This window comes from Fukomys damarensis, unplaced genomic scaffold (assembly GCF_012274545.1).
Source record: "Fukomys damarensis isolate Sample0158 unplaced genomic scaffold, DMR_v1.0_HiC HiC_scaffold_17, whole genome shotgun sequence".
NCBI classification, from domain to species: Eukaryota; Metazoa; Chordata; class Mammalia; order Rodentia; family Bathyergidae; genus Fukomys; species Fukomys damarensis.
The window spans coordinates 34,530,575-34,557,105 of record NW_022900929.1 but is presented as its reverse complement, the minus strand read 5'-3'; the positions used below and the strand labels follow the sequence as shown (position 1 = coordinate 34,557,105).

Here is a 26,531-nt window from a genome sequence, read left to right as displayed (position 1 = left end):
ATAGAAGGGCATACAGACTCATGAAGTTGCTGTAGAATGTAGTTTGCATAAGTCATTGGACAGTTTGTAATACAAGATAATCATCCTTAATCCAAACACCTGAAGTTTGAAATAACCCAAAATTTGAAAAATTTTTGAGATGACACCACAGGTAGAAAAATTCCCTACTGAACTTCATGAACTAGGTTGTAGTAAAAATGCATGCACACTAAAAATATAATATTACTTTAAGACTATGTATATAAGATACATGAAACAAATGAATTTTACATTTGGATTTGCGTTTCATCCCCAGTATATATCTTATTGTATATATTCAGATATTTTCATGTCACATATCTGAAACAATTCTGGTCCCAGTCATGTTGGCTAAGGAATGTGAAGCCCATATAGGCTTTGGGAAAGCTGTTGAGTAAGCTTCAGAGCAGTATTAAAGCAACAGACAGGGTTATCTGACCTAGATTGCAGGTAGTATAAAAAATCTACAGTAAAGTTTACTGTTGGATGAAAAGATCACATTTTTTTGTATCAAACATGAGGCAGAGATATTCCTGATCTCTCTGGGAATAATTATAATTTTACATGAGTTGCAAAGAGTAATGTTATTTTTTGTGTTTGAAGATGTAGTGGCTTGTTGTAGCTATTCATTTTACCAATTCTATGTTAGAGAGTAGACTATGCTTCACCACACCCTCTGTCTCCCACTTTTAAATGATGGAAAGAGACAGAAAAGATTGTCTTCTCTAGGCTCATCCAGCAATATGACCTGTTGGGAAGTTTTCTGTTTTCTTTCCTTAAAAACAAAACAACTGTGGTGCTGCCAAATACAGGCAATGTAATCAATTCTGGCTGCACAGAAAATCTATGTGTCATTTGTTGGTTCACTTTCAAATATGAAGGATGTTTCGAAGGATGTTTCAAAGGCTGACTGTAGCTGGGCGTGGTGATGCACACCTGTAATCCCAGCACTCTGGGAGGCTGAGGCAGGAGGATTGCTGTGAGTTCAAGACCAGCCTGGGCTACATAGTGAGTTCCTGGTCAGTCTCAACTACATAGTGAGACCCTGTCTCAAAAAAACAAAGGATTACTCTAAGGGCTTCATTATGCCTCTGTGTTCCTATTAGAGAGATTCTGTGTGTCATTCTTTCATTTTTGCTGATGACGTTTTACTCCAAAGTGCTAACTAATTAAAGTAAAAAAATTGGGTGCTTTTTTGGACACATGTGTCTTTCACATATCTAGGGTGTGAGAATGATGAGTTTCTAAGATTCTCTTGTTTCCAAAGTACAAAATAAAGAAGATGAGGTTAGTTCAGAGTATCAAATGATGGCATTTTTTCACTCAGATTACCCCTAATGGAAAAAGTCCCCCCATCTGAAATTATACTTTTAAAACCTTGTAAAAATGAAACACCCTGTCAAGGGAGTAAAGGTAGCAAGAGAATTTTATCTTTACAGAATTTCTCTTTACCACTTGTTTCAGGTTAATGGTAAGAGTTACCCGCAGGCTAAGTTGCTATTGGGACAGATGGGGGCATTGCATCCAGCCAATAGGCTAGCTGCTTATATCACAGGCAGGTTGCGACCCTCAGTCCTGGACCTCTCAACCCTCAGTACTGTCATCTCCAAGGTAGCATCCAATGCCAAGGTGGCTGCATCAAGGAAACCACGCACTCTACTGCCTTCAACAACCAACTCCAAAATGGCCTCCTCTTCCGGCACTCCAACAAACAGCTCTGGGAAGAATCCGAAGGCATTTGTCCTGGCAAAAAGGCCAATTGGTAAGTTGGAGAGCACATCTGTTTTGGAAATACCTGTAACTTAGTGCTTGGCCAGTGATTACAGAAATTTAAGAAATACAGAGTAAGGCGTTATTGTTTATGTGTGTCTTACATATTTTAAAAATTTTTTTGATAACTGCTGGTGACCTGTGATACTAGAAAAATTGAACTCCAGTCTTACAATTATGTTTGAGGCATTTGGACTGGCTATATTAATACATTAAAGACATTATTTTAATTTTCTTTTTTTAAAAGGGTGGCATTTAAAGATACTTTCTCTAGTATTTTTTCTGAGTACTGAGGCTTATGGCACCAGTCACAGCATATTCCTTGAACTTAAGAATCCAAGAAGGTAGCACATGATTGTGGGATGAGATAGCTTAGGCTTAAAGCAGAAGGCTCTTGTGAAACATAACTTTGAAAATGTTTCAGTGTTCTACACATCCCTGTTTGTGAACAGTTACCTTTCTCTTGCTTAACGTTTCAGTTACAATCTATAATAAATTGCCTTCTGGAAGCATTCTTTTAGTGTGGAGAGTACCTGTAGTTGTTTATTGAATTCTTTTTGTTGTTTTAAATCTATTTAGGAATATTAAGTGTCAATTGTGTCTTCATTCTTATTCCTCTAACAGGAAATTGAAATATCTGGCTGAAGGCTGGAGTTGTGTGAAGATAGAGGATAGGCATTGTGTGCCTTAAAAATAATCTGTTTTTCCTCTTTTAAAAAGCAACCTTAATTGTGATTTAAACAACAAAAAAGCAGTCCTTTTCTATTCTCTTTTGAAAAATTTATATATTTTAAGACTATGCAATACTGAACTGTAAGAGGACAGCTGTAAAGGGGTGGAGTTGCTGATGCAGGTGGAAATGGAAACAAGTTTTAAAATTAGAATTAGGAAAAATTCCCTCTTTCATTTTGGGTGAAGAATTATTCACTGCTGTGTTATCTTTTTAGTGTCCTGACATTTTGAATGTAGTGTATAACCTAAAGAATTTTAGTAGGTACACTCAAATTTCATTCCCTTTCTTGTTAGAATTATAATTGTTTGCTTTGGGTTGAGGGAACTGTTTGATTTTTGTGGGTAAAAATTGGCACATATAATGAAGGTAGGTGGTCGTACCAGTAAGAAATTAACCCAGTGGTGCACAATTAATGTTGATAAACACAGTCACGAGAAGGGTGAAATAAGAGAACTGAAGATTTTTGACCTGCAAATTTTTATTTGCAGCGGCTCGACCCTCTCCTGGTGGTGTGTTCACACAGTTTGTGATGAGTAAAGTTGGAGCCTTACAGCAGAAGATACCTGGAGTTAGCACACCCCAAACCCTGACAGGGCCACAGAAGTTCAGTATCAGACCTTCTCCAGTAATGGTCGTCACACCTGTGGTATCTTCTGAGCCAGTTCAGGTGTGCAGCCCCGTGACTGCTGCTGTCACTACTACCACCCCTCCAGTGTTTTTAGAAAATGTTACTGCTGTGACATCTATGACTGCTATTTCTGACGTGGGAACTAAAGAAACTACTTATTCTTCTGGTGCCACCAATACAGGGGTTATTGAGGTCTCTGAAACCAATACCAGCACCACTGTAACATCTACCCAGCCTACAGCCACTGTGAACCTTACCAAAACTACTGGGATAATTACCCCTGTTGCTTCAGTTGCTTTTCCTAAATCTTTGGTAGCATCTCCTCCAACCATAACTCTTCCTGTTGCTTCCACTGCCTCCACCTCCATAGTCATGGTGACCACAGCCGCTTCTTCTTCCGTGGTGACCACACCAACTTCATCTCTGGGTTCTGTTCCTATTATACTCTCAGGAATTAACGGGAGTCCACCAGTAAGCCAGAGACCAGGTAAGGCCTAGTTGTTACTCATTGCTTTGCTATACATCTGTTTATATAATTTTGTGATTGTGATAGGAACGCGTATATATCAGGATAGCTATATAGGTCACTGGTGGTGAACCTATGGCATGTGTGCCAGAGAGGACTGTTTGTATCATTGAAAGCTCTAAAAGGCTCGCTATAACTGGTACAGGCATTTCTGCTATATGTATTCTTGAAAACATTTGCATTCTGTAAAACTAAGTACTAGAGCTCATGATTAATTTAGGTTTAAGACAGATCACTGAAAATCTGTGGTTTTGCTTTTTTTTCTACCAGTACTGAGGATTGAACCCAGGGCCTTTTGCACTGATAAGCTACATTCCCAGCCCTTTTCACTTTTTCTTTTCAGATAGAGTCTCATTAATCTTGACAGGTTGGCTTTGATTTTAAGTTCCTCTTGCCTTAGTCTCCTGAGTAACTGAAATTACAGGCATGCACCACCACAACTTGCTCTATGCAGTTTTGTAACCAGGATGCTTAAACACAGTTTGATTCCTTGGGCCCTAACCGGATAGGTGATTTGGTAGGGTTGGAGGTTGCCACAAGAGATATTAAAAACTCAAAAACATTAGAATGGGAATATTGGCAGAAGAACACTGAAATAATGCATATGGGATTAGAACTCTGAACCAGTAGAGTAGCCAGTAAGGTTGGCCTGGAAGGAAGTGTATAACCTGCTGTGAGCTGAGATCTGGGGTGCACTTTTCCAAGAAGGGAACCCCATCTGTGCTTTTTATTTAGGGTGGCACGTGTGTGCGTGCTGCTTTTTAATTTAAAAAGAGACAATGACATGATATAGCTTTTGGGTGTGCTGTAACCTAGCTTACAGCCTTTTTTGCTTTGTTTTCCCTCTGAAGATTAAAATATACTGATTTTTGAGTACTTGTCTAGTAAAAATACTGCTGCCTCAACTTTCTAGTATTTGGGATTACAGGTGTGTGCCACCATGCCTGGCCTGGTCCATGCTCCCCCATATTGAACTCAGGTCCTTTGCCCTATTACACTCCTTTGTAAAGTTTTTTGAGACAGTCTCACTACTTTGCCCAGCCTGGGTTGGAATTTGTGATCCTCCTTTCTCAGCTTCCCATGATGCTAAGTATTGCCACCACACCCAGTTTAATACTCTTTTTTTTTGAGACAGGGTCTCACTGTGTAGTTGAGACTGACCTGGAACTCACTATGTAGCCCAGGCTGGTCTCGAACTCACAGCAATCCTATTTTAGCCTCCCGAGTACTGGGATTACAGGCGTGCGCCGCCACGCCTGGCTGTACATTTTTAAAAGAAATATTAAATGACAGCATTATAGATAACTCCATAAATACTCTGAAAATGTAAATAATAAAATTAATGCTAAATGCTACTTAGCTGCTATATATTCTGAGCTTGTGACTTATTTTCTGTTAATGAAGAAAGCTAGAAAATACTAAAGTAATATTTAAAATGTATCAGAGTTTATACTTCTATATATAATGGGAAGATAATTTTCTGATAATGTGATCTCATGTGATATGATGTTACTCTTCATTCATATAACACTTAAAATGCCTTCTACAATACCACTTGAAGAAAGTGTAACAATTTTCTTATTTCTCCTTTATAAACGGAGTTGACTCAGAAGACTGCTTTTTTGAAGGAAATGTGTCATTTTCTTCTTGGTTCATAAATAGGATCTCAACATGGGCACTTTGTGGCCTTTTCATTTGACTGCATTTGAGTTCCCTTGTTTTCCCTTTTCCCCCTTGCCTATAATTTAAATAAGAATCATAGGGCAGGGGATTTAGTTCAGTGGTTCTGCTGCCTGCCTCACAAGTGCAAGGACCCGAGTTCGCCAGGTACCAGTACATACATACATACATACATACATACATACATAGGCAAATATCATAAATTCAGTGGTAAAGTAAAGATTACTTTCAGTCTCTGAGTTGGAGTAATTTAGGTTTGGAATCACTCTAAAACATAATTTGAAAATTTCAAGAAATAAAGTTTTTATGAATTTTTAAAATTCACGTAATAAAACATGCACATTTTTAATTAAGAAAGTTAACATCTTTAAAACTTCATGTAAGATAAATGAACTTTTTAAAACTGTGCACTATTAGCCAGGTGTGGTGGCACACACCTGTAATCCCAGCACTTGGGAGGCTGAGGCATGAGGATCGCTTTGAGTTTGAGCCCAGCCTGGGCTACATAGTGAGTTTCAGTGTCAACTGCATAGTGAGACCTTGTCTCTAAAAATAAAAACAACAACAACAACAACAAATGTACACTGTTTTCATGAGCAATTTGGTCTGTGGTCTTTATTTCATGTTTAGAGTGCACCTCTGGATTTTTGTGTATAGTTTGTCATCCAAATGTTAGGAGCATGATTTTAGAAATTTTTAAAAATATATATATATAAGTTTGATTTGTAGATTTTTTTTTTTTTTTTTAAAAAAATTTTTTTGTTTGGTAGCTGGGATCGAACTTGGGTCCTTGCGTTTGCAAGGCAGGTGGCAGCACCGCTGAGCTAACTCTCTGGCCCTGAGAAATTTGATGTATTTTGTGGGCAGAGTAAAATTGAAAAAAGGGAATTTTATCACAATCTCTTGAACTTTAATATGAATCCAGATGTGAATCCAGATTTACAGGCCTACCTGTGCTTTTCATTAAGCAAAAGTATTATCTTTGTACATTCATCTCTTGATAATTGATATCATTCTGAATATAAAGTTCCATAATGACTGACCAATTACTGTTGACAGTAAATAGTGCATTATGGAGGACAGAATCTCACCAAATTTATAATTCAAATTAGAAGTTCCTTGTAGCATTTTGAGATCCTATGTCATAATAGCTTTATTGCTACATATGTTCAAGGGGAATTTTGACACTATTATTTTCATTCTTTTCAGAAAATGCCCCTCAGATTCCAGTGGCTACTCCACAGATCTCTCCTAATGCAGTGAAACGTCCTGGACCTCGGTTATTGTTGATTCCAGTACAGCAGGGTTCTCCTACACTTAGACCTGTCCCAAACCCACAGCTTCAGGGACATCGGATGGTTTTACAGCCTGTTAGGAGCCCAAGTGGAATGAACCTATTTAGGCACCCCAATGGGCAGATTGTCCAACTTCTACCTTTGCATCAGGTTCGAGGCTCTAATACCCAGCCCAGCATACAACCTGTCATGTTTCGGAACCCAGGTATAAAATTGGGGATCTTTCTGACAATTTTTGTTTAATCAGTTGGCCATATGTTATACCATATTTATATACCAACCAGGATTATTCTTAGTCTCTTAGAGTCACTTGTCCAAAAAGAGAAGCATGCCTGAAATTTTTGATTTGGGCAGTGGAAATTAAAGAAATTTTTATTTTTCTTTAACAGGGTCTGTGGTAGGAATCCGGTTGCCCGCACCTTCCAAGCCTTCTGAGACACCACCATCTTCTGCTTCATCCTCTGCTTTCTCTGTTGTAAATCCTGTACTTCAGGCTGTTGGGTCTTCTTCAGCAGTGAATGTTATCACTCAGGCACCATCTTTACTTTCCTCTGGACCAAGTTTTGTCTCTCAGGCTGGTACATTGACCCTGAGGATTTCTCCTCCTGAGCCACGAAGCTTTGCAAGTAAAACAGGCTCTGAAACCAAAATAACATATAGCTCAGGAGGGCAGCCTGTTAATACAGCCAATCTCATTCCTCTCCAATCTGGTAGCTTTGCCTTACTGCAGCTCCCAGGACAAAAGCCTGTCCCTAGCTCCATTCTTCAGCATGTTGCTTCCCTTCAGATGAAGAAAGAATCCCAGAATGCCGACCAGAAAGATGAGACAAACTCTATAAAAAGAGAGAAGGAAACCAAGAAGACTGTGCAGTCAGAAGGAGAAGCTATAGATCCTGAGGCTAATATAATTAAGCAGAATTCAGGAACTATTACCACCAAAGAAACCCTGAATGATACCTTGGACGAAGGGGTTGATCATTTGCATGAAGAATCCCTTACAGAAAAAGGTCCTGCAACTGTCAAAGCTTCTGAACACTGTTGTGTCACTGAGTCATGCACAGGTGAAGGCTATAAAGATGCTACTGAACAGCATGGGACTATGAGTCATAACAGTTCCAAAGAAAAGCTGACTGTTCTCGAAGTTAGGACAATTTCTGAAAAAGCCAGTAATATGACAGTGTACAATGAGAGTAAAGTACAGCTTCAGAAATCATCTGATGTGAAGTCCGAGCAGCAGAAAGCATTAGACAATCCAGAGGAGAAACCAAATGAATTTCTATTTATTGAATTATCAGGGAGCAAAGTTATGGTACAGCAACAATGTAATCCACAGCCAGAGACCAAGGAGAAAGACTGTGGACACTCTGTGGAGAAGGACGGTATGAGGGAGAGATGGAGAAAGTACTCAAAGAGTCCCTCTGTTCTGAAATGTGTTAGAACTTCAGAAGAATGTAAGAAAGAGGCAGATGAACAGTTGATTAGAGAAACAAAGTGTCAAGAGGATTCAGATGTGTTTCAAGAAGAACAGGACATCTCTGATCTACATGGGAAAAGTGGAACTTCTGAGAATGCTGGGGTTTTAAAAACTGAGTGTGATTCTTGGAGTAGGATTTCTAATCCTGCAGCCTTCTCCATTGTTCCTAGGCGAGTTACAAAAGGAAGCAGAGGGCGTGAACATTTTCAAGGTGACTTACTACTGCCGGGAAAACGGATAAAAGCAGAGCAAGATAAGAAGGGCAGAAGAAGCAGTGCTGACTTTACTACCTTGGATTTGGAAGAGGAGGATGAAGATGAGAATGAGAAAACCGATGATTCTGTTGATGAAATTGTGGATATTGTGTCTGACTACCAGAGTGAGGAGGTTGATGATGTAGAAAAGGTGGTGAGCCCATTTTTGTTGTGACTGAAACCTCAAGGATTTAAATAATTTTTTAGAGACAGTAGCTTTTCCAGAAGAACACTAAGACCTAATACATTCATTTTGATGTGTAGGTTTAGATAATGAAAGGACTTTGTAGATTTTAGAATGTATCAGTCAGGCAATGCTTATTGGGTTTCTAGTCTTTGAGATTTGTTCATTATTATGGTAAGGGTGGCTTGAGCCTTTGGAGTATAAGATACTTAAGAGCCCCTGCCAAGTTGAATTTTTTTAAAAAAATGTTTGAAATCATTATACCCATTGATCTTAGTAGTTTCTGTGACATTTTCTATGTGGAGTGATTGTAGCTTATCTGGTGCATATAATACATAGAGAATAAATGGGTGGGTGACCTTAGAACTAGGAAGAGAACTTACCACGTATGTCTGGAAAGAATTTGGGGGTGGAGACTGGAAAATGCCATTTTATATTTTAGTATAATCTTGCCTTAAGTTGCTTAATTATCTTTTGAAATTAAACATTTAGTCATTAGAATTTATATTCTAGACTTTGATCATCATTCTTTATATTATGACATTTACAGTTTTTAAAATTTTTCTGAAGCAATTTTATAGACTTATTCACTGAACTAAGTAACTGGGAGATATAATACAGGGTGGGACTTACACAATCTTTTCTGCAGGTAGGCACATAGTAAATATTTTAGAAAATGAGTGTGGCTGTGCAAGTAAAATATAGAAACAGGTGGTAAACTCTTGACCCCTGACATAGGATCTGATGTAAAACCCAAGGCATCTGTACTCTGCTGCCTGTAGGGTGTCCTGAAATTTGAACCATGTCCCTCTCTTTAGAAGTACATGACACAGCCTCCTGTGCAAATTATTTTGCAGCTGATTATTTTAGAATACCACTTCCTTGGAATTCACTTAGCCCCTGTGTTATTTGGTCCTTCTTTGTTAATATCTAACTGCATTAGTCAGATAAATATAGCTAAAAAATTAGTATTTTATGATTGTTAAAATCTCATTTAGTTTAATGCCCCTGTATTGGTTATTTCTGTATCTATAGTTGCCTCATTTATACATGAGGATCTAGGTTCTAAAATTTGTCTGTACTTCTCTGTGGCTTAATTCTGTTCAAGGGAATCTGAATACTTTCAATTTAGGAGTTACACTGTAGGTCTTGAACTTTTTGCAGTCTCCCATTGTAAGTTTGCAGGGTTAGTGACTGCAAACCTTTTAGAGCTTTCAATGATACAAACAGCCCCCTGTTACTTGTGTGTCATAGATTTGCCACCACTGGTCTAGGTAAACATAGCAGACCAGGAAGGAAACAGTCCAGTCTTGAAAAGCAGTGAAAACAGTTGGGCATGCATGCCTGTAATCTCAGCTTCTCTGGAAGCTGAGGCAGGAGGACCACAAGTTTGATGCCAGCCTGGACTACTTAAGAGGACCTTGTCTTTAAAGGTTAAAAAGGGTTGTGGATGTTCTAGTGCTTTGTGCTCCAGTCCACAACACTGAAAACAAAATGAAACAAAGCGTATTGAAGGAAGTGCTGTCAGTGGGACTGATTTAATAAAACCTTAAGAGTGCCTTAGTCATAAGGTGACATTACTTAAATGTACTAATAGGAATCTTTTTGTTTTTGTATTTTGAGGCAAGGTCTCAGTATGTAGTCCAAGCTGGCCTTGAACTAAGTTTCTAGTCCAGTCTGTCCTCAAAGTCAAAATGATCCTCCTGCCTCAGCCTATGAATGCTGGGATTGTAGGCATGCACAACCACACCCAATTCAGTAGGGAATTTTACAAATTACACTGCCCTTTTAAAAGTAATCTTATATTAAATTATCTCTAAAATCTTAAATACTACATCATATTTCTATGTCCCACCCCTAAATTATCTTTATACTTATTAGCATTATTTTAGGTGGTATAAGGAAAGTTGTGAACAAAGTCTTCCACTGTGAAAGTTGGGTATTCACCAAGTCTATAGTTAAAACCACAAAATAAGCAGACCTTTTTCAGTTTAAACATTGTAAAGCATATACCTACATTACTAACTCCAGATTCTGTTAGGATTGTGTTAATTTGCTTCTTGGAGTCGACTTAAATAGACATTGTTTATATTGCTTAAGTTTAATATACATTTTACATTACACTTAAATTGGGGAGGAAACATGATAGCTTATATTTAGTGTTTGTTAACCTTTTGGAACCTATAATTTCAGGGTAAGTTTTTCCAATGAATCTAAATGCTTAATAAGATAATTGGAATGCTTTTTGAGTTGCACCTCTCTGATACAGCCAAAGTATAGATACAGATAACATTCCTTGTTTAATTTTGGGCATAATAAACACTGCTTTTAAAGGTAGACTCAAAAATATTTGCATTTACATATATCTATGTAATTGTATTATATAAAATATCTAGTAAATTTCTGTGATCAATGCTCAATAAATGTCAACTTGATTAGCTCATTTTTAGGTATAGGAAGTACAGCAATCTAGGTTTCTTTTGAAACCTGAATTCCTCTTAGATTCCATTATGTGTGGTTAAGACTAGAAGATTAGAAGACTAATCTAGGTTCTATTCTTTTTTCATGTTGATTTGGGGCATGTGATATGTTTGGTCATGAAGTTTCCTTAAAATAGAATTTTTTCTTTTGGTCCTGAGAATTGAACCTAAGGCCTTGTACATCCTAAGCTTGTGCTCTACCACTGAGGCAGTTATACCTGTAGCCCCCAATAGAATTTTTCTTCTTCCCAAATTTTATTTTACTGTTACTTGATCTTAAGATTTATAAAGCCAGCTTAACTGCTCCAGGAGGCTGAGGCAGGCCATCCAGGTGGCACCTTAGTGAAACTCTGTCTCAGAATAAAAATAAAAGAGCTGGGAATATAGCTCTGTTGGAGAGCATTTACCTATTGTATACAGGGCTCTGGATTCAATCCATAGTACCACAAAAAATAAGTAAAATAAAATCATAATATATCCATAACTAAATGTGGTCTTCTAGAAATAATATTGAAGCATCAGTACACAGCCCTTTAGGGACTCTGTTCATATTAAGGATTAATGGTGTCTGTTTAATACATATCTATGACTTACATAGTTTTTCTTTGCTGACTCTAATCATGTTGTCTTTCTGGTTTAATTCCTTTTTAAGGTTATGATTAGCAAGTTTAGGATTATGAGTACTCATGGTGTAAGATCAGTGTTTAGCAGTGGTTGGTTGGTTTTGTAAGGAGGCTTGCAGTTGGGGCCTGCATGCCTCCCGACATAGTATTTACTGTTGTAATGATGTATTTCAGAGTAACTGTATAGAATACATTGAAGATGATGAAGAGCATGTGGACATTGAAACTGTAGAAGAGCTCTCAGAGGAAGCTGATGTTGCCTACAAAAAGACCACAGCAGCTCCCACACAACCATTTAAACAATTGTAAGTTTTATTTATCTCTTGGTTGTTGTTGTCATTGCTTTATAGTGAGAAAGAAAGCTAGATACTCTGTTTAGGAGATCTAGGTATCAGATCTGGTTTCCTTATTGCTCTTTTTTTCTGATGAGTATTGTTGAGAAGAGTAGTTGGGATTAGGAGGAAAGCTTGGTCATTGCTAGGAGAAATTGTAATGTAAATAACAAGCTTTTTGAGCCAGATGCACTGAAATAAAAATACTAGTTTAGCTAGTTTAAGGTATTTAACCTTAGGCAAGTCCTTGACTCTCTCTCTCAATTTAAGGTCTGTCTTGGTTTTTGAGAAGACAGTCTCACCAAGTAGCCCAGGTTGGCCAGCCTCAGCCTCCTGAGTACTGAGATTACTGTTGAGAGCCGCTGGGCCAGGCTTTCACTATGAGGGTTTTTTTTGTTTTTGTTTTTGTTTTAGCTTGAATTGAGTATTGGTACATTTTAGGGATACAGTACAGTTACATTCATTGTTGGGACTTATACCTCTACATGACAAGTCTTGACGCTGTGAGGGTTTTAACCTCAGATTGTTTACCTATGAAACAAGGAAAGTGAAATGTTAAATTATATATGCAACCAGCACACAGACTACTAACAAAAGACAATTCCTTTATCTTTTAAGAAGAGTGCATTGGATTCTAAATTTGGTTATTAGTTGAACAGGTGAGATCCAATTATGAAAATTTTCCTATTCTACCAATGAGATGAAAATAAGGGCATGAAAACTTGCTCAGGAATATTATTTCATTTCCTGTTTTAGTAAATCTTGTATTAATTAGGGATTGGAATGTGAGAGAGAAGGAAAAGAAGATACTTGCTATTTTGTGCCAGATCTTTTCTTTTCCTCTTAACTCATTAATACATTCAGCAGTGTTGCTGGATGATGAAGTTTGTACATAATTAAAACTGAGTTTATAAACAATATAAACAGAAATGAAAAGCAAAACAAGTAACCAACAAAAGCAGAAATCTAAAAAATAGCATAAATGGGGAAAAAGCTTTTGGAGAATATAACAAAATCAACAATACTTTTTAGAAATTATATATTAAAATACATTGAAGAAAATTCAGTAAGTAGAAACATACTGTATTAATAGACTGGAATAATAAAGGGCCGGTAATAATCAACACACAGAACACAAACTAGAAAAGAACAAATTGGGGCTGGGGATTTGGCTCAGTGGTTCTAGTGCCTGCTTCGCAAGCACAAGGACCCGAGTTTGATCCCCAGTACCAAAAAAAACACAAAAACACACACACACAATAAAGAAAAGAACAAATCGAAGAGGCAAAGGATATGGCGGTGCAGTGCGTGTTTAGCCTGTCTGAGGCCCTCAGTTTAATCCCCAGCACTGCCTTCACCTATTAAGACTCTAATAAAGAGTTAAAAATTCTTAAATTCTATCAGAACATCATGAAAATAGTGAAAAGACAAACCAGTCTATAAGAAAATTAATTTAAATTATGTATAACTGAAAAAGGATAAGTCTTAAAAAGATGATCCAGTAGAAAAGTAATATATATCACAAGAAGTTCAGGGAAGGGGAAACCTGAAAGGCCAGTAAGCACATACAAATTTGTTTAACTCACAAGTAATTAAGGAAATGGAAATTAACCACAATGACCACCGGTTTTGCTATCATTTGTATGATTGGCAAAAAATGGAAATTTCTGGTAGTACTATTATCTAGGTGTAGAGCAAAGTGGTTTGACATTATTAAAGTTGAAGATGTGCATACTTCTTTCTTGTACCTAGCAATTAATTGCTATGTCATAGAAATCACATACTTACCAAGGAGTCACATAGGAACTAACCATTGCAACATTGTTTGCTCTTTGAAGATTTGGAAGTATTTGAAGATTGGAAGTAACATTCAGAAAAAAAATATTTTTAGTAGAATTTGCACTATGAAGACTCTGCCAGTTAAAAAGATTTGTTTATTTAGTGTTTTTTTTTTGCTTGTTTGTTTGTTTTTTGAGAGAGAGGATCTTGCTTTGTAGTTCAGGCTGGCCTTGAGCTCACTGTGTAGCTCAAGCTGCCTCAAACTGGGGGAAATCATTTTGCCTCTGCCTTCTGACTGACAAGCATGCACCATTAGGCCCAGCTAGATAATTGAGTTAGAACTCAGGATATCAGTATCTCTCAGGTATAATGCTGAGTGAAACAAATCAGTTACAGAAAGGTATAATATGTATTACTTAAAATGGTATTCCTAGCAAAACTGTGAAGATACACATTTAAACTCAGTTCAGGAATGTTTACCTTTGAGGGAGGAGGGAAGGAAATGTGACTGAATAGAATGCACAAAAGATTTCTATTTTGGGGATATTTCTCAGGCTGTATAGGATTTACTTGTATTTCTACAGTTTTGTGTATTTGAAATTATTTCATGAGTGAAGATAATTTGTAGTTTTAATGAGTATTTGTACTTAGAGGAAACAAGTACACTGTTATATAAACAATGTTGCATCTATTACATGTTGGAAATAATTTGGTTATGATTTAGACATTTTGAGATGGCATAGTTTATATAGCTGTGCTATATAGTTTATATAGTTTATATAGGTTCTAGATTATTGAATTTCAGTATGTTATTGAACAATACTGTGTTTGTCTAGGTGTCATACTCCTGCAGATGAAAAAGCTACTGAAAGAAGTCGAAAGGTATTTAGAATATGTTTAGTAAAAACTACTCATTTAATAAAATTGATAATTGTTTTAGGATTGAAACAGTGCTAATTATGTTAACTATGATTTTTTAAAGGGCGATTTTATCAGCATAAGCAACTTGTCCTCCATAGTAAAATTATAATGTGCTTTTTTTCCTTCTTAATGGGAGAGATAATTTGGAGGCATTAAAAGGGTATGAAATTTATGAAAAATAATTATTTGAAAACAAATCCTGTACTATAATGATTTGATGGTGAGACATCTGGCATTCTTCGACTAGGTTCATGATTTTCAGTGGCTTAAAATCTGTTCTCTATAGCCATGACTAGCAGCAGTTCAAGGAGCTATGGAATTATAAATCTCCTTATAAAATTTTATAATTTTATCAGATGGTATCAGGGTAGCATAGTTAAACAAGGATTCTCTTTAACAATAGGAATGAAACAGTGCTTGGTAAACTATTTTCCATTTTTATTCTGTCCCCTTAAAGGAGAGAAGACAATAATGGGAATTGGGTTGGAAGGTGGCATTTGAATTCTAGTCTTTGTAGAAACTACAGCATGACTGCTTTTGCATTGATCTGATTTGAGGATGATTATATAAGATATATTTCTGTGGATGTAATCATTTTGTATATATTACTCATTCGATATATTTTCATTCTAAATTCTTTTTTAGATACTAGAATTTTCAGAAGTTTATTTACATAATCCATTGTTTACTATCCAGATTATTTCATGTAAATATTTGCAGTGCTTTGCTATACTTAAATTTGGTATTTTTTTCCCCCTGTTTTATTTAATCTTTTATTCTTCTACACTTTTTTTTTTTTTTAATTTTTGGTACTAGAGATTGTACTCAGGACCTTGCCCTTGAGGCAGGGCATGGTGTCACTGAGCTAAATCCCTGGCCCTCCTTTTTTTCTTTTTTTTTTTCTCATTGAATTTATCGGTACATTTTAGGTATATAGTACAGTTACATTCATCATTGGGATCTTATACCTTTTCATGACAGGTCTTGGTTCTCATTTTTTCCCCATAACCCTGCCCTCCCTTTACTCCCTCCTCCCTTCCCTAATTTAAAGACAGCCTCACTATGTAGTCCAGGCTGTCCTTGAACTTTCTGTATAGTTTAGGCTGGCCTCATGATCTCACTCAGTTTTGAGCGTTGGGGTGTTAGGAGTTGTAGGCATGTGTGCCACCACAGCAAGCTATTCTTCCATACTATTTAATGCACAGTAGATTCAACTTTAGGACAGTGGTTTTACATAAGAGATTTGGATCACTGTCAGGGTTGTGATAAAAACAAACTCAGAAAATAAGGACAGAAACTTCACAGAGAAAAACTGGAAACTAGTAAGACAGGAAATTGATTCATTTTCTGTGAATATTTATAATATAATAGCTTATGCACTGTGATTTTTTTTTATAACTTATCTATGAGTAAAATATGGAGGATTTAATTCCAGTCTTGAAAAATGTGTCGATGGAAAGCACAAATTGGGAGGTTAAAGAGGGAAGATGTGAATGATACAGATGTTGATATTCTCATTTTATAAAGAAGAAAGGCAAGATATACTTTACTGTTGACAAACTGAAAAAAGAATTACAGTCAAGTTGCTGTGATGTCAGAAGAACCAAACTTTATGATATAATTGTATTAATGGAATGACAAGATATTAAAAGTAGTATGCACAAAATCCCATCTACATAGCAACAAATCAATCAGTATTATTGATACTGGAAAAAAATAACTATATTCTGTTTAAGAATCAGAAGAGGCCATTAAAAGAATAATAAAATTTGTTTATAAGGATATGGGTGTAGGTACAAGGAATGATTACATTTGAACCTTGTGTATATCCATAACTTCTTTATAAGAGATTTTAAAAATTGAAATAGAAGATAAAGAAGCTGATAAGTAAGGCATGCTGAGTGTCAAGATTTTCTTCACAGTATAGAATTTGAGTTTCAAATGTTAAAATTTATTTGTTTTGGTTTTTTTTTTTTTTTTTTTTTTTTTTTTTGGTACCGGGGATCAAACTCGGTTCCTTGTGCTTGCAAGGCAGGCCACCGAACTGCTGAGCTAAATCCCCAGCTCCTCAAATGTTAAAATTTAAATGAAGTGAAAGATTGTGAGGGAGGAAGTAAGACTCATCAGGTGCAGACTAATGCCTGTAGAATTGCAGGGATATGTGGCTGTGTTTGTGGAATTTGGTTTGTTTTATTTTGTTGTTTTGAGACAAGGTCTCTGAAGATTCCAGACAGGGTCCTAAGATTAAGCTCAGTGGCACTACACCTGCTTTGGAAGCACAAAGTCCTGAGTTTGATCCCTGGTACTGCAAAAAAAAAAAAAAAAAAAAAAAAAAAAAAAAAAAAAAAAAAAAAAAAAGGTACATAGCCCAGGCTGATCTCAAACTGGTAGTGAGCCTCTTGCCTTGGCCTAGAAGTGCTGAGATTATAGGTGTGTACCACCACACCCAGCTCTGAGTTTTTAACAGGAATAGTTGGAGAGAAAGATCATTTAGATTAGTGGCATGATAGGTGATCATTTGTCAGACTGAGAAAGGGGGTCTGGGATTTAGCTCAGTGGATTCGCCAACTGCCTTACAAGTGCAAGGGCCCAAGTTCAATCCCTGGTACCATAACAAAACAAAATAAAAAAACCCCACACCTGAGAAAGGTCTTATACCAGTCAGGATTGTACTTTTTTTTCATATATAATTGGTGCCATAAAAACAAATTTTATTAAATTGTGTAAGTAATGTTTTCCCAATCCCCCCCCCAATATTTCCTCATTTGAGAATCACTGAAATTTGAGCTGAGATTTGATGTGATTACCTTAGCATGTATTAGTGTATACACTGCTGGCTTTGAAATTAGATTAGGAGGAAGAACATAAGATGGTAGTAAGATGAGCATTTGAGTGACTGCAACAACTTTCCAGACAGATAGTAATGAGATAGAGCAGTGAGTGCCATTGGGGATGGAAGAGGAGGACAGGTCCATATGAAAGATACTGAGGCAGTCTTGTTTGGACAGGCTCCACCAGTTCCGCTAAAACTGAAACCTGATTACTGGAGTGACAAACTACAGAAAGAAGCCGAAGCTTTTGCTTATTATCGCCGGACACATACTGCCAACGAGCGGCGGCGACGCGGTGAAATGAGAGATCTCTTTGAAAAATTAAAGATCACATTGGGATTACTTCATTCTTCCAAGGTTTCCAAAAGTCTTATTCTTACTCGGGTAAGTAGGTGTTCTGTGTAAATGACAACAAAGAAGACCTTGAAGAGGAATCTTATACATACTGTGAGAAAGGGGACCCACTGTCACGTGAAAGAGATTAGTGTAGACTAGTAAATGCCTAGTAAGTCCCTTCGTGAGAAAATTATATTGAGTCAGAATAGCTTTTCACTGAAAGTTAAGTTCTTGCTTGACAGAACTATCCTTCCTTCAAATAAAGTAAAAAATTCTGTTTAACTGGGTTTACCATATTCTCTATAAATTGTTCTAACACGTAGGATAGCAAGTGGTCTTTTAACATACATAACAGTTGGCAGCATTTTAAAAGAAAATGTGAAATATTAAAGCTAGCAGAAGTTTCACCTTGCATATAGAATAAAAGCAGTTTCATTTAAACTCCTTTAAGTAGAAGTTGGAGAAGTACAGGGTAAACATTTTATATCCTTCTAGGTCAGAGTTTTTAATTTTGGGTTTTTTGTTTTGGCTTTGGGGATATAACTCGGGTCCTTGTGCTTGAGAGGCAGTTGGAGGAACCACTGATCTGAATCCCCGGCCCTAATTTTGTTTTTTTGAGATAGGGTCTCAACTATGTAGGTCAGGCTGCCCTTGAACTCACTGTATAGCCCAGGCTGACTTCTCAGTGGTGATCCTCCTGTCTCAGCTTCCTCAGTGCTGGGATTACAAGTGTACGGTACTGCACTCCACTGAGATTATTTTAAATTTGATTAAGATCTAAGCAGAATATGAATGTTTCTTGTCTCCTTGCAGTAGAACATGTTTGACTCTCTGTAATGCTCTTTAGGAATAATCATTATCTGTTTTCCCTGCAAGTATAAGCCAGAAAACGTAATACAGTTTAACGATTTCTGGTACATAATTGGTTTTACATGGCATTTATAAGGTTCTGTAAAATACTAGTTTAAAATTTTTTCATTAAAGAAATTTGTAAAACTCCGTTTTTTGTTTATTTGTTTTTGGCTTTGTTTTTTTTTGTTTTTTGGGGTTTTTTTGTTGGAGATTCAGGCAGGTGATGGCGCCACTGAGATAAATCCCTGGCCCTCTCCCTGTTTAAGAAAGAGCAGATAATTAATGTAACTTACTGTTTTTATTTTAGGCATTCAGTGAAATTCAGGGACTAACAGATCAGGCAGACAAACTGATAGGACAGAAAAATCTCCTGACCAGAAAACGGAATATCCTGATACGAAAGGTATCATCTCTTTCAGGTGAGATATATCAGTGGTCTCTGTTAAAGAGCATAATAACACCTTTGTCAAGAAATCCTCAGTAGACCTTCCAGATACTACTTAGTTTAAGCTTGGTTGGTTCCTTAAGTTTACAGTAGAGCTATCATTTGAGTGGGTAGAGCATATTTTTTGGGTTATAATCACTCTTGCCTTCCATAGTTTTGGGGAATATAGTTAAATCAACTGGATTTCAGTTGATTCTATTTCTCATTATTATGTGGGGTCATGAAAAGAGTGATAATTTATTCCTTATCAATCTGTAGGTAAGACAGAAGAAGTGGTCCTGAAGAAGCTAGAGTATATTTATGCAAAACAACAAGCACTAGAGGCTCAAAAAAGAAAAAAGAAGATGGGATCAAATGAGTTTGATGAGTCTCCCAGAACTAGCAAACAACAGGAAGGATCTTCTACATCATCTGTAGATCTTGGACAGATGTTTATTAATAACAGGAGGGGGAAACCTTTGATCCTTTCCAGAAAAAGAGACCAGGTCACAGGTAGGAAGGACATTCTTTGCTTTCCTTAATGTAGATGAACATCAATGACGAGGACTGAATGTCTTCTCTTGGCCAATAGTATTCCAGTTTTTTAAAGATAAGTTGTATGAAAAGTAGAATATGAACTACCATTAGGTTTAAGTTCCTGGCTTCACATACTCGAGAAAACCCTAAGAAGTTAAATAATAAGTTTATAAGCTACAATCTTTTCAGGTTTTATATGTCACATTGTGATTTTCCTGCAGTTCTTCTGATGGGTTGAGAAAGTTTAGTGAGGACCAATACATTGGAATTTTTGTTAAAAATTTTTCATTTTAGCCAGGTGTGGTGGGACATGCCTGCAATCCCAGCACTTGGGAGGCTGGGGCAGGAGGATCGTGGTGAATTCAAGGCCAACCTGAACTACAGAGTGAGACCCCCATCTCAAAAAAACCTTTTTTCTTTAAAATTGAGCTGTCCATGGTGGCTGCCTTTAAGGTATGTGGGAGACTGAGGCAGGATCACTTAAGCTTGGGAGTTTGGAATTGCCCTGCAACATAGACCATGATTTAAAAAAAAAAGGAAAAATTTAATTTTTTTTAATTAGGCTCTTTTTCATCAGATCTTTTAAGGAATAAAGGAAATTGGCTTTAAAGTCTTCCGTCTTTATTTTGGAAATAAATGAACCAGAAAATCTGGTTTATTATATCAGATCAGATGGACACTAAAGCCTCTGAAACATTGACTTAGTTGTTTTGCTTTGTTTTGAGACAGGGTCTTACTGTGTAGCCCAGGCTGGCCTTGAACTTGCGGTGATCCTTCTGCCTCAGCCTCCCTAAGTGTTGGTATTACACTTGCCCACCACACCCAGAAAGAAAGAAATTTAGTGACCAGCTTTCTCATTTCATAGATGGGAAAACTAAGACCTAGAAACTTAGTTTGTTAGAGATATACTGAAAAAGGAGACTAGGAATATAACTGCATATGTTAAGACTATCAGAGGGGGAAAAAAAAACAAAAATGAAAACCGTCAGTGGTATCCCATTGTAAAAAGTATTTTCACAGCTGTGTTCAAACAAACTCCCTTAGGGGAATCATTGGATAGGTAACTCTTACTCAGTTAAATGTGCTTTATAAAGTTAATTTTACATTTACTTTCTCTTAACTAAATTTTAGATGTATTTCTAATGTCTTTAAACATACAATTATTTATTTATTTATTTATTTTTAATCTTTATAGAAAACACCTCTCCTCCTAATACTCCCCACACCTCTGCCAACCTCGTGATGACTCCACAAGGACAATTGCTTACCTTAAAAGGTCCCCTGTTCTCAGGACCAGTGGTAAATGTTTCTCCTCTCCTAGAAGCTGATCTGAAGCCTCGAGTTGCCAGTAGTAGTATGGCTCAGTCAGGTATGTCATGTTGTCTGCTATGGGTAGTGAAAAAGTTATTCCTAGTATTTCAGTGATGGAGAAAGTCTTTGAATGTGTTCGATAATGATTAAGAGGTAGCTCTTATGTTGACATTTGCCTTAGTAATTGTCTTTTTAGAATGAATCTGGCTTGATTTATGGTATCAGTTGGTGTGTTTTACCTGGGATTAAGAACTATTTTGTGCACTATGGTTATTTCTAAGTAGAAAAATAAAAGATACCAAAGTGAAAGGAAGATGTTGAGGGGTTACTGTCGTAAGTTCTTGGTGTTGACAAATTATTAATTTTGTGTTATACTCAGAAATTGTGCATTCCCACTTTATCAACATGATTTAGTTTGAACACCACTCTTTTAGAGTAAAAGGACAAGTTGAAAAATAAGTCTCATTTTGTAATTTAGGTCTCAGATACCTAAATTTCTTTTAAGGTAGCAGAATATCTTCACCAGTATTAAAGTCCTAGTTACTTTGTTGACATTGCCAACTACAGTTCTTTCTGCTGCTAAGTCCAATCTAGAGAAATACTCTGTTTCCCTTACTGTACTACTTTTAAGACTTCGTTTTCTCCTCAGAGTAACAGTTAATTGGATGAATAAGGGTCAGACATATTTCTGCCCTAGGACTAGAATTAGCTTGGGGGAGCTATAAATTTATTAAAATTATTAAATTATAAAATTATTAAATGGAGGGCTGGGGCTCAGTAGTTTCCCTGCCTGCCTCCTAAGCGCAAGGACATGAGTTTGATTGCCGGTACAAAAAAATACATTATTAAATGGAACTTTTTTGGGACAGGGTCTCACTATGCAGACCATGCTGGCCTTAAACTCACTATGTAGCCCAGAATGGACTCAAACTCACTATGTAGCTCAGGCTGTCCTTGAGCTCATGGTAATTCTCTTGTTTTATTTAGCCTCCCAGGTGCTGGGATTACAGGTGCCCACCACTATATCCAGCTAAATGAGACTTTTAGTGATGATGGAATATCAGAGTCTTTTGGTTGGATTTTTTGGCTATTTTCATCTTTTTGACAAAAATAGACTAGTGAATTTTGATTATATATCAAGTTGGTCTTTTGGTATAATTGATGGTGGTAGGGAAGAGTCATGTCCACTTCTGTATATCTAAAGGAAGTTTTCTTTTTTAAATTTTATTTTTCAGAAAACGATGACTTATTTATGATGCCACGAATTGTTAATGTGACTTCATTGGCCACAGAGGGAGGTTTGGTAGATATGGGTAGCAGCAAATATCCTCATGAAGTTTCTGATGGCAAGTCATCTGATCACCTGAAAGACACTATCAGGAATGAAGATAACTCAGAGGATTCTGATAGGGTCTCTTCCAGAGGAAACCACAGAGATGGCAGAATGGCTTTGGGTTCAACACAGGTTTTTCTGGCAAATAAAGATTCTGGTTTTTCACAAATAGTTGATGTTTCCAGTGTGCAGGAAACACAAGAGCTTTTACCTAAAAAGATTTCAGGTGATGTAAGAGGGAATCGGTATAAATGGAAGGAGAATGAATCAAGAGGAGAGAGACTAAAGTCAAAGGAATCTCCATTTCATAAATTAAGGATAAAAGATCTCAAGGACTCAAGCATAGAGATGGAACTGAGGAAAGTGGCTTCAGCTATAGAGGAAGCAGCTCTTGATCCCAGTGAACTACTAACTAACATGGAGGATGATGATGACACTGATGAGACACTGACTTCTCTGCTCAATGAGATTGCCTTTCTTAATCAGCAGCTAAATGATGACTCTGTCAGTCTTGCTGAACTGCCCACCTCTATGGATACAGAGTTTCCAGGGGATGCTCAGCGTGCTTTTATCAGTAAGCTTCCTTCTGGGAACAGAGCACCTTTCCAGGTTGGCCACTTGGGAACAGATTTGAAAGAGTTGCCTGATGATCAAGGGGAGAGTGACTCCATCAGCCCCCTCCTTTTGCACTTGGAAGATGATGACTTTTCTGAGAATGAAAAACAACTTGTAGAAACAACCTCTGAGCCAGATGTTCTTAAGATTGTTATTGACTCTGAGATAAAGGATTCATTTCTTTCTCACAGGAAATCTGGTGATGGAGGGAAGAATACTTCTGGTCTCTCTGCAGAACCTGAAAGTGTGTCCTCACCTCCCATCCTACACATGAAGTCTGGCTTGGAGAATAACAACACAGATACTTTGTGGAGGCCTATGCCAAAGTTAGCACCTTTAGGTTTAAAAGTAGCTAATCCTCCCAGTGATGCCGATGGTCAGACTCTCAAGGTGATGCCTTGTTTGGCACCTGTAGCTGCTAAAGTTGGGTCAGTTGGACATAAAATGAACTTAACAGGGAGTGACCAGGAAGGCCGGGAGAGCAAGGTGATGCCTACATTGGCACCCATTATGTCTAAATTAGGCAACTCTGGGGTCTCACCAAGTTCTTCAGGGAAATGAACTTGTTTGTCCTCAGACAGAAACCAGGCTGTGAAGGGAAATTGAACCTCACCTCCTTTCTCTGTAGGCATCTGTTTGTGTCATGGAACTATGATCCTTGACTTTGATGGTGCAGGAGATGATAGAGAAAGGGTGTAGGGTGCTGACCCTGGTATAAGAAATAGTATGAAATTCCCATCATGTTAAAATGTGTTACCTCACTTGTGGTGCTGGGTCCTCTAATCCTTTCTAAGATGTGATCCATTACTGAACACGAGGTGCCCCTTACCCAAGGAATTTATTCAAGACTCTGGCTCCATAGTGTTACCTAGTCCCCTTAACCCCTGCTTCTAACTCCCCAAGAGAAGAAGCTGCGTGAGAACTTTGAAATTGCTTTGGACTGAACTGTAGCTGATAGCTGTTTAGTTAAATCTAAAATCTAAGGAATGTGATGCATTTGTGCAAAGGGATCCAGAAGAGATCATTTTAAGTTTCAGTAATTGAGATAGGATGTGTATCATGGAATACCAAAGTGAAGGATTTTATGTCATTTGGCAAAATTTTATCTTCTTTTATATCCTATGTAGCTTCCATTCCCTCACCATTTCAATCAGAATTCCAAATGTAAGCCTTCTGGTGAAGTAGGGATCTTTTAACTTTATTATTATTAAGGTGATTATTTTGAGATGCTGAAAACCATAGTTCTCCCTTACTGTCTTTGTAGGTATTGAAAGATAATTTCCTATTGCCAGGGATTTCTACCAGTAATACATACTTTGAAGGTAGGTAAGGAGGGAACCTTCCCCCTTCACAAATCACATCACTAAAGAGATAGCTAAAATGAAAGCATTCTACCACCAGACCAGAGACAGTGGCCAAAAAAAAAAAAAAAAAAAAATGGTGGGGCTGGATGTTTCCCAAATCAAACCAGCCTCCTGGTGCTTGAAGGTTTTATTCACTGTTACCTGCACAGGATGTAAAGAAAAGAAAAGTCATAGTAGGCACTCTACCAGGGAAATAAGGCAGTATTTGAATCACAAGATATATTTTTTATCTGCTATCTATCATGGATTCGATGATCTGTAGAGCTTTTTCACTCATTAGCTGTCAGGGTGTGAAGGACTGACAGCCTGTAAAGATAAAGATATTTATATTTTTGTATAGTTGTTTTCATAGATTTCTCAAAGGCTGAAGTTTTCAACCTAGAAGATGAGATTTGTATTGAGTATAGAAATGATGTTTCCTATCTAGTTTGTAAATAATCATGGTGCACTTGAGGGGTCTCTTGGAAACTCCTGGGGGCAAGAATCACTATTCTGAAATTGTATAGACAGATTTAGCTGCTGCATTTTGCCTTTCTTAAATAATTATATTTTGGAATGTAACCCCTATTCTGTCTTCACTGACAGGATTTGCTTGTGTTGTAAAACACTAACACAAGAGCTTCCACTTCTGGGCTGTGCCTGGGTAATGCTGTTTCTTCTGCATCCTCCTGCCTTCCTTACCCAGGTCGCATTCATCATATCTTCATACCTAGGTTGTGACGGCCAGCTTTGGAATGGATCTAGCCAGTGAATTATTACTTCCATGACTAATTGCCTTTCCATTAACTCTGGTCATCAACTGATCTAAAAGGATAGGAAGGCTTCCTCTGCAAAACAGAGAGAGAACAAATACTTTGTTGGTTTTGTGCTACTTGCCTTTCTACACCTGCCCGTTGGCACTTAACCTTCCCTCCCTGCTGAGGAAGCTTGAAGTAGTTCAAAGGATGCCCCTCAGCTTCTCCTTGTCCTCTTTACCCAGCACATTTTATTCAATGCCTTAGCCAAGGAGTTTAGCCCCTATTTCCCTTGCTAATAGTCATTAGAGATGCCTGTTCTTTAACCTGGGTATAGTATTTTCCCATTGTTTTATTGCTTGTCTCTTCACCACTTCGCCCTTGACTTCCCAAGGCTCTTGTGGCTTTTGAGGATCCAGCCAAGGAGCAGGCACGGGAGTGAATAATCCTCAGGAAAAAAAGGACCATTTTCATTTTTGAACACTTTCCCTTTTTAGAAGAAAACAGGTCTAGGTCAATTCTTGAACACTTGGCTCTGTGTATAAGAGATTTGTGGAGATAGAAATGAGGTATTCCACGTGTTCAAGGAGGCTGCAGATGTCATTACAACACCTCCTGACTCAAGACACAGTGTTCTCAAGACAGATCTAGAAGTCATCAGGGCTAATTTGAGGAGGGCTCAGTCTTCAGAACAATCCTGCAGTCCTGACAGAAATCTAAAATCTCCAAAAACTCCTACCCTTTAATCTTACCCCAGAAGAAACTGAGCTATGAAAATTACATGTGTGATTATGAAAGATAAAGTTGAGTAAGAAGAGTTGAGAAACCTGGAAGACAGCTCTCACCCTAACTCTATATGACGCATGATCTCAGTAGACCAATAATTCACCTTTTTTATACATCTGTAAATAAATGGAATGTTTTTAAGAATATAATTATGTCAGATTTAGCATTTTCTTTTATATATTAAATATATATCTTTCCTTTTCTGCTTTTGAAAGTGACTATTTTTTTAGAAACAAGAACAGAAGTTGTTTGGTGATTGAAATAAATCAGGTATACTAATTAAAGCAGGACTTACTGTTGGGAGGTTTTTGCCAAATTGGAGTAGAGAATTCTAATGCCCTGAGACATTTGAGAGAAGGTGCCTTTAAAGTTTTATCATAGGAATTCCTTTCCATTCTCAGTTTCTGACATTCCAGTTGGGAGAGCTTTTTAGTATTCTAGTCCTTGTGGCATGTCTTACCAAAGAGGCTTCAAAATTGTGTACAGCTTGGCATGTTTTTGTGTTAGAAGTCATTCTAGGGCCAGAGATTTTGCTCAGTGGTGCCGTGGCTGTCTCCCAAGTGCAAGGTCCTGAGTTCGATCCCCCGAACTGGAAAAAGTCATTCTACATAAAAAGCTAGACTTGTGGTACCACAGTGTACAAGGCAGTTAATCTGTTATCTTGGGGAATTACAGGACATGAACAATCATTTTGGGGGGAGGCACTGGAGA

The 26,531-nt window shown here is 37.3% G+C and overlaps 1 protein-coding gene across 17 annotated transcripts in view; it reads left to right on the top strand.

Annotated features, from left to right (window-relative positions):
- Positions 1–25,986, top strand: part of Mga (MAX dimerization protein MGA) — a 139,794-nt gene extending 113,808 nt beyond the window's left edge. For 9 of the 17 annotated variants that reach the window (XM_033764990.1, XM_033764989.1, XM_033764991.1 and 6 more), the window contains 11 exons: positions 1,483–1,780; positions 3,010–3,636; positions 6,565–6,855; positions 7,040–8,532; positions 11,840–11,970; positions 14,613–14,658; positions 17,706–17,912; positions 19,024–19,135; positions 19,420–19,653; positions 20,873–21,046; positions 22,224–25,986. In XM_033764990.1, coding sequence (XP_033620881.1) covers positions 1,483–1,780; positions 3,010–3,636; positions 6,565–6,855; positions 7,040–8,532; positions 11,840–11,970; positions 14,613–14,658; positions 17,706–17,912; positions 19,024–19,135; positions 19,420–19,653; positions 20,873–21,046; positions 22,224–23,497 — 4,887 coding nt within the window. In that variant the 3' untranslated portion in view covers positions 23,498–25,986. The remainder of the gene's footprint in view (positions 1–1,482; positions 1,781–3,009; positions 3,637–6,564; positions 6,856–7,039; positions 8,533–11,839; positions 11,971–14,612; positions 14,659–17,705; positions 17,913–19,023; positions 19,136–19,419; positions 19,654–20,872; positions 21,047–22,223) is intronic. The other 8 variants (XM_010624735.3, XM_010624749.3, XM_010624744.3 and 5 more) reach the window with 7 other exon arrangements.
- The last annotated feature ends 545 nt before the right edge of the window (positions 25,987–26,531 follow it).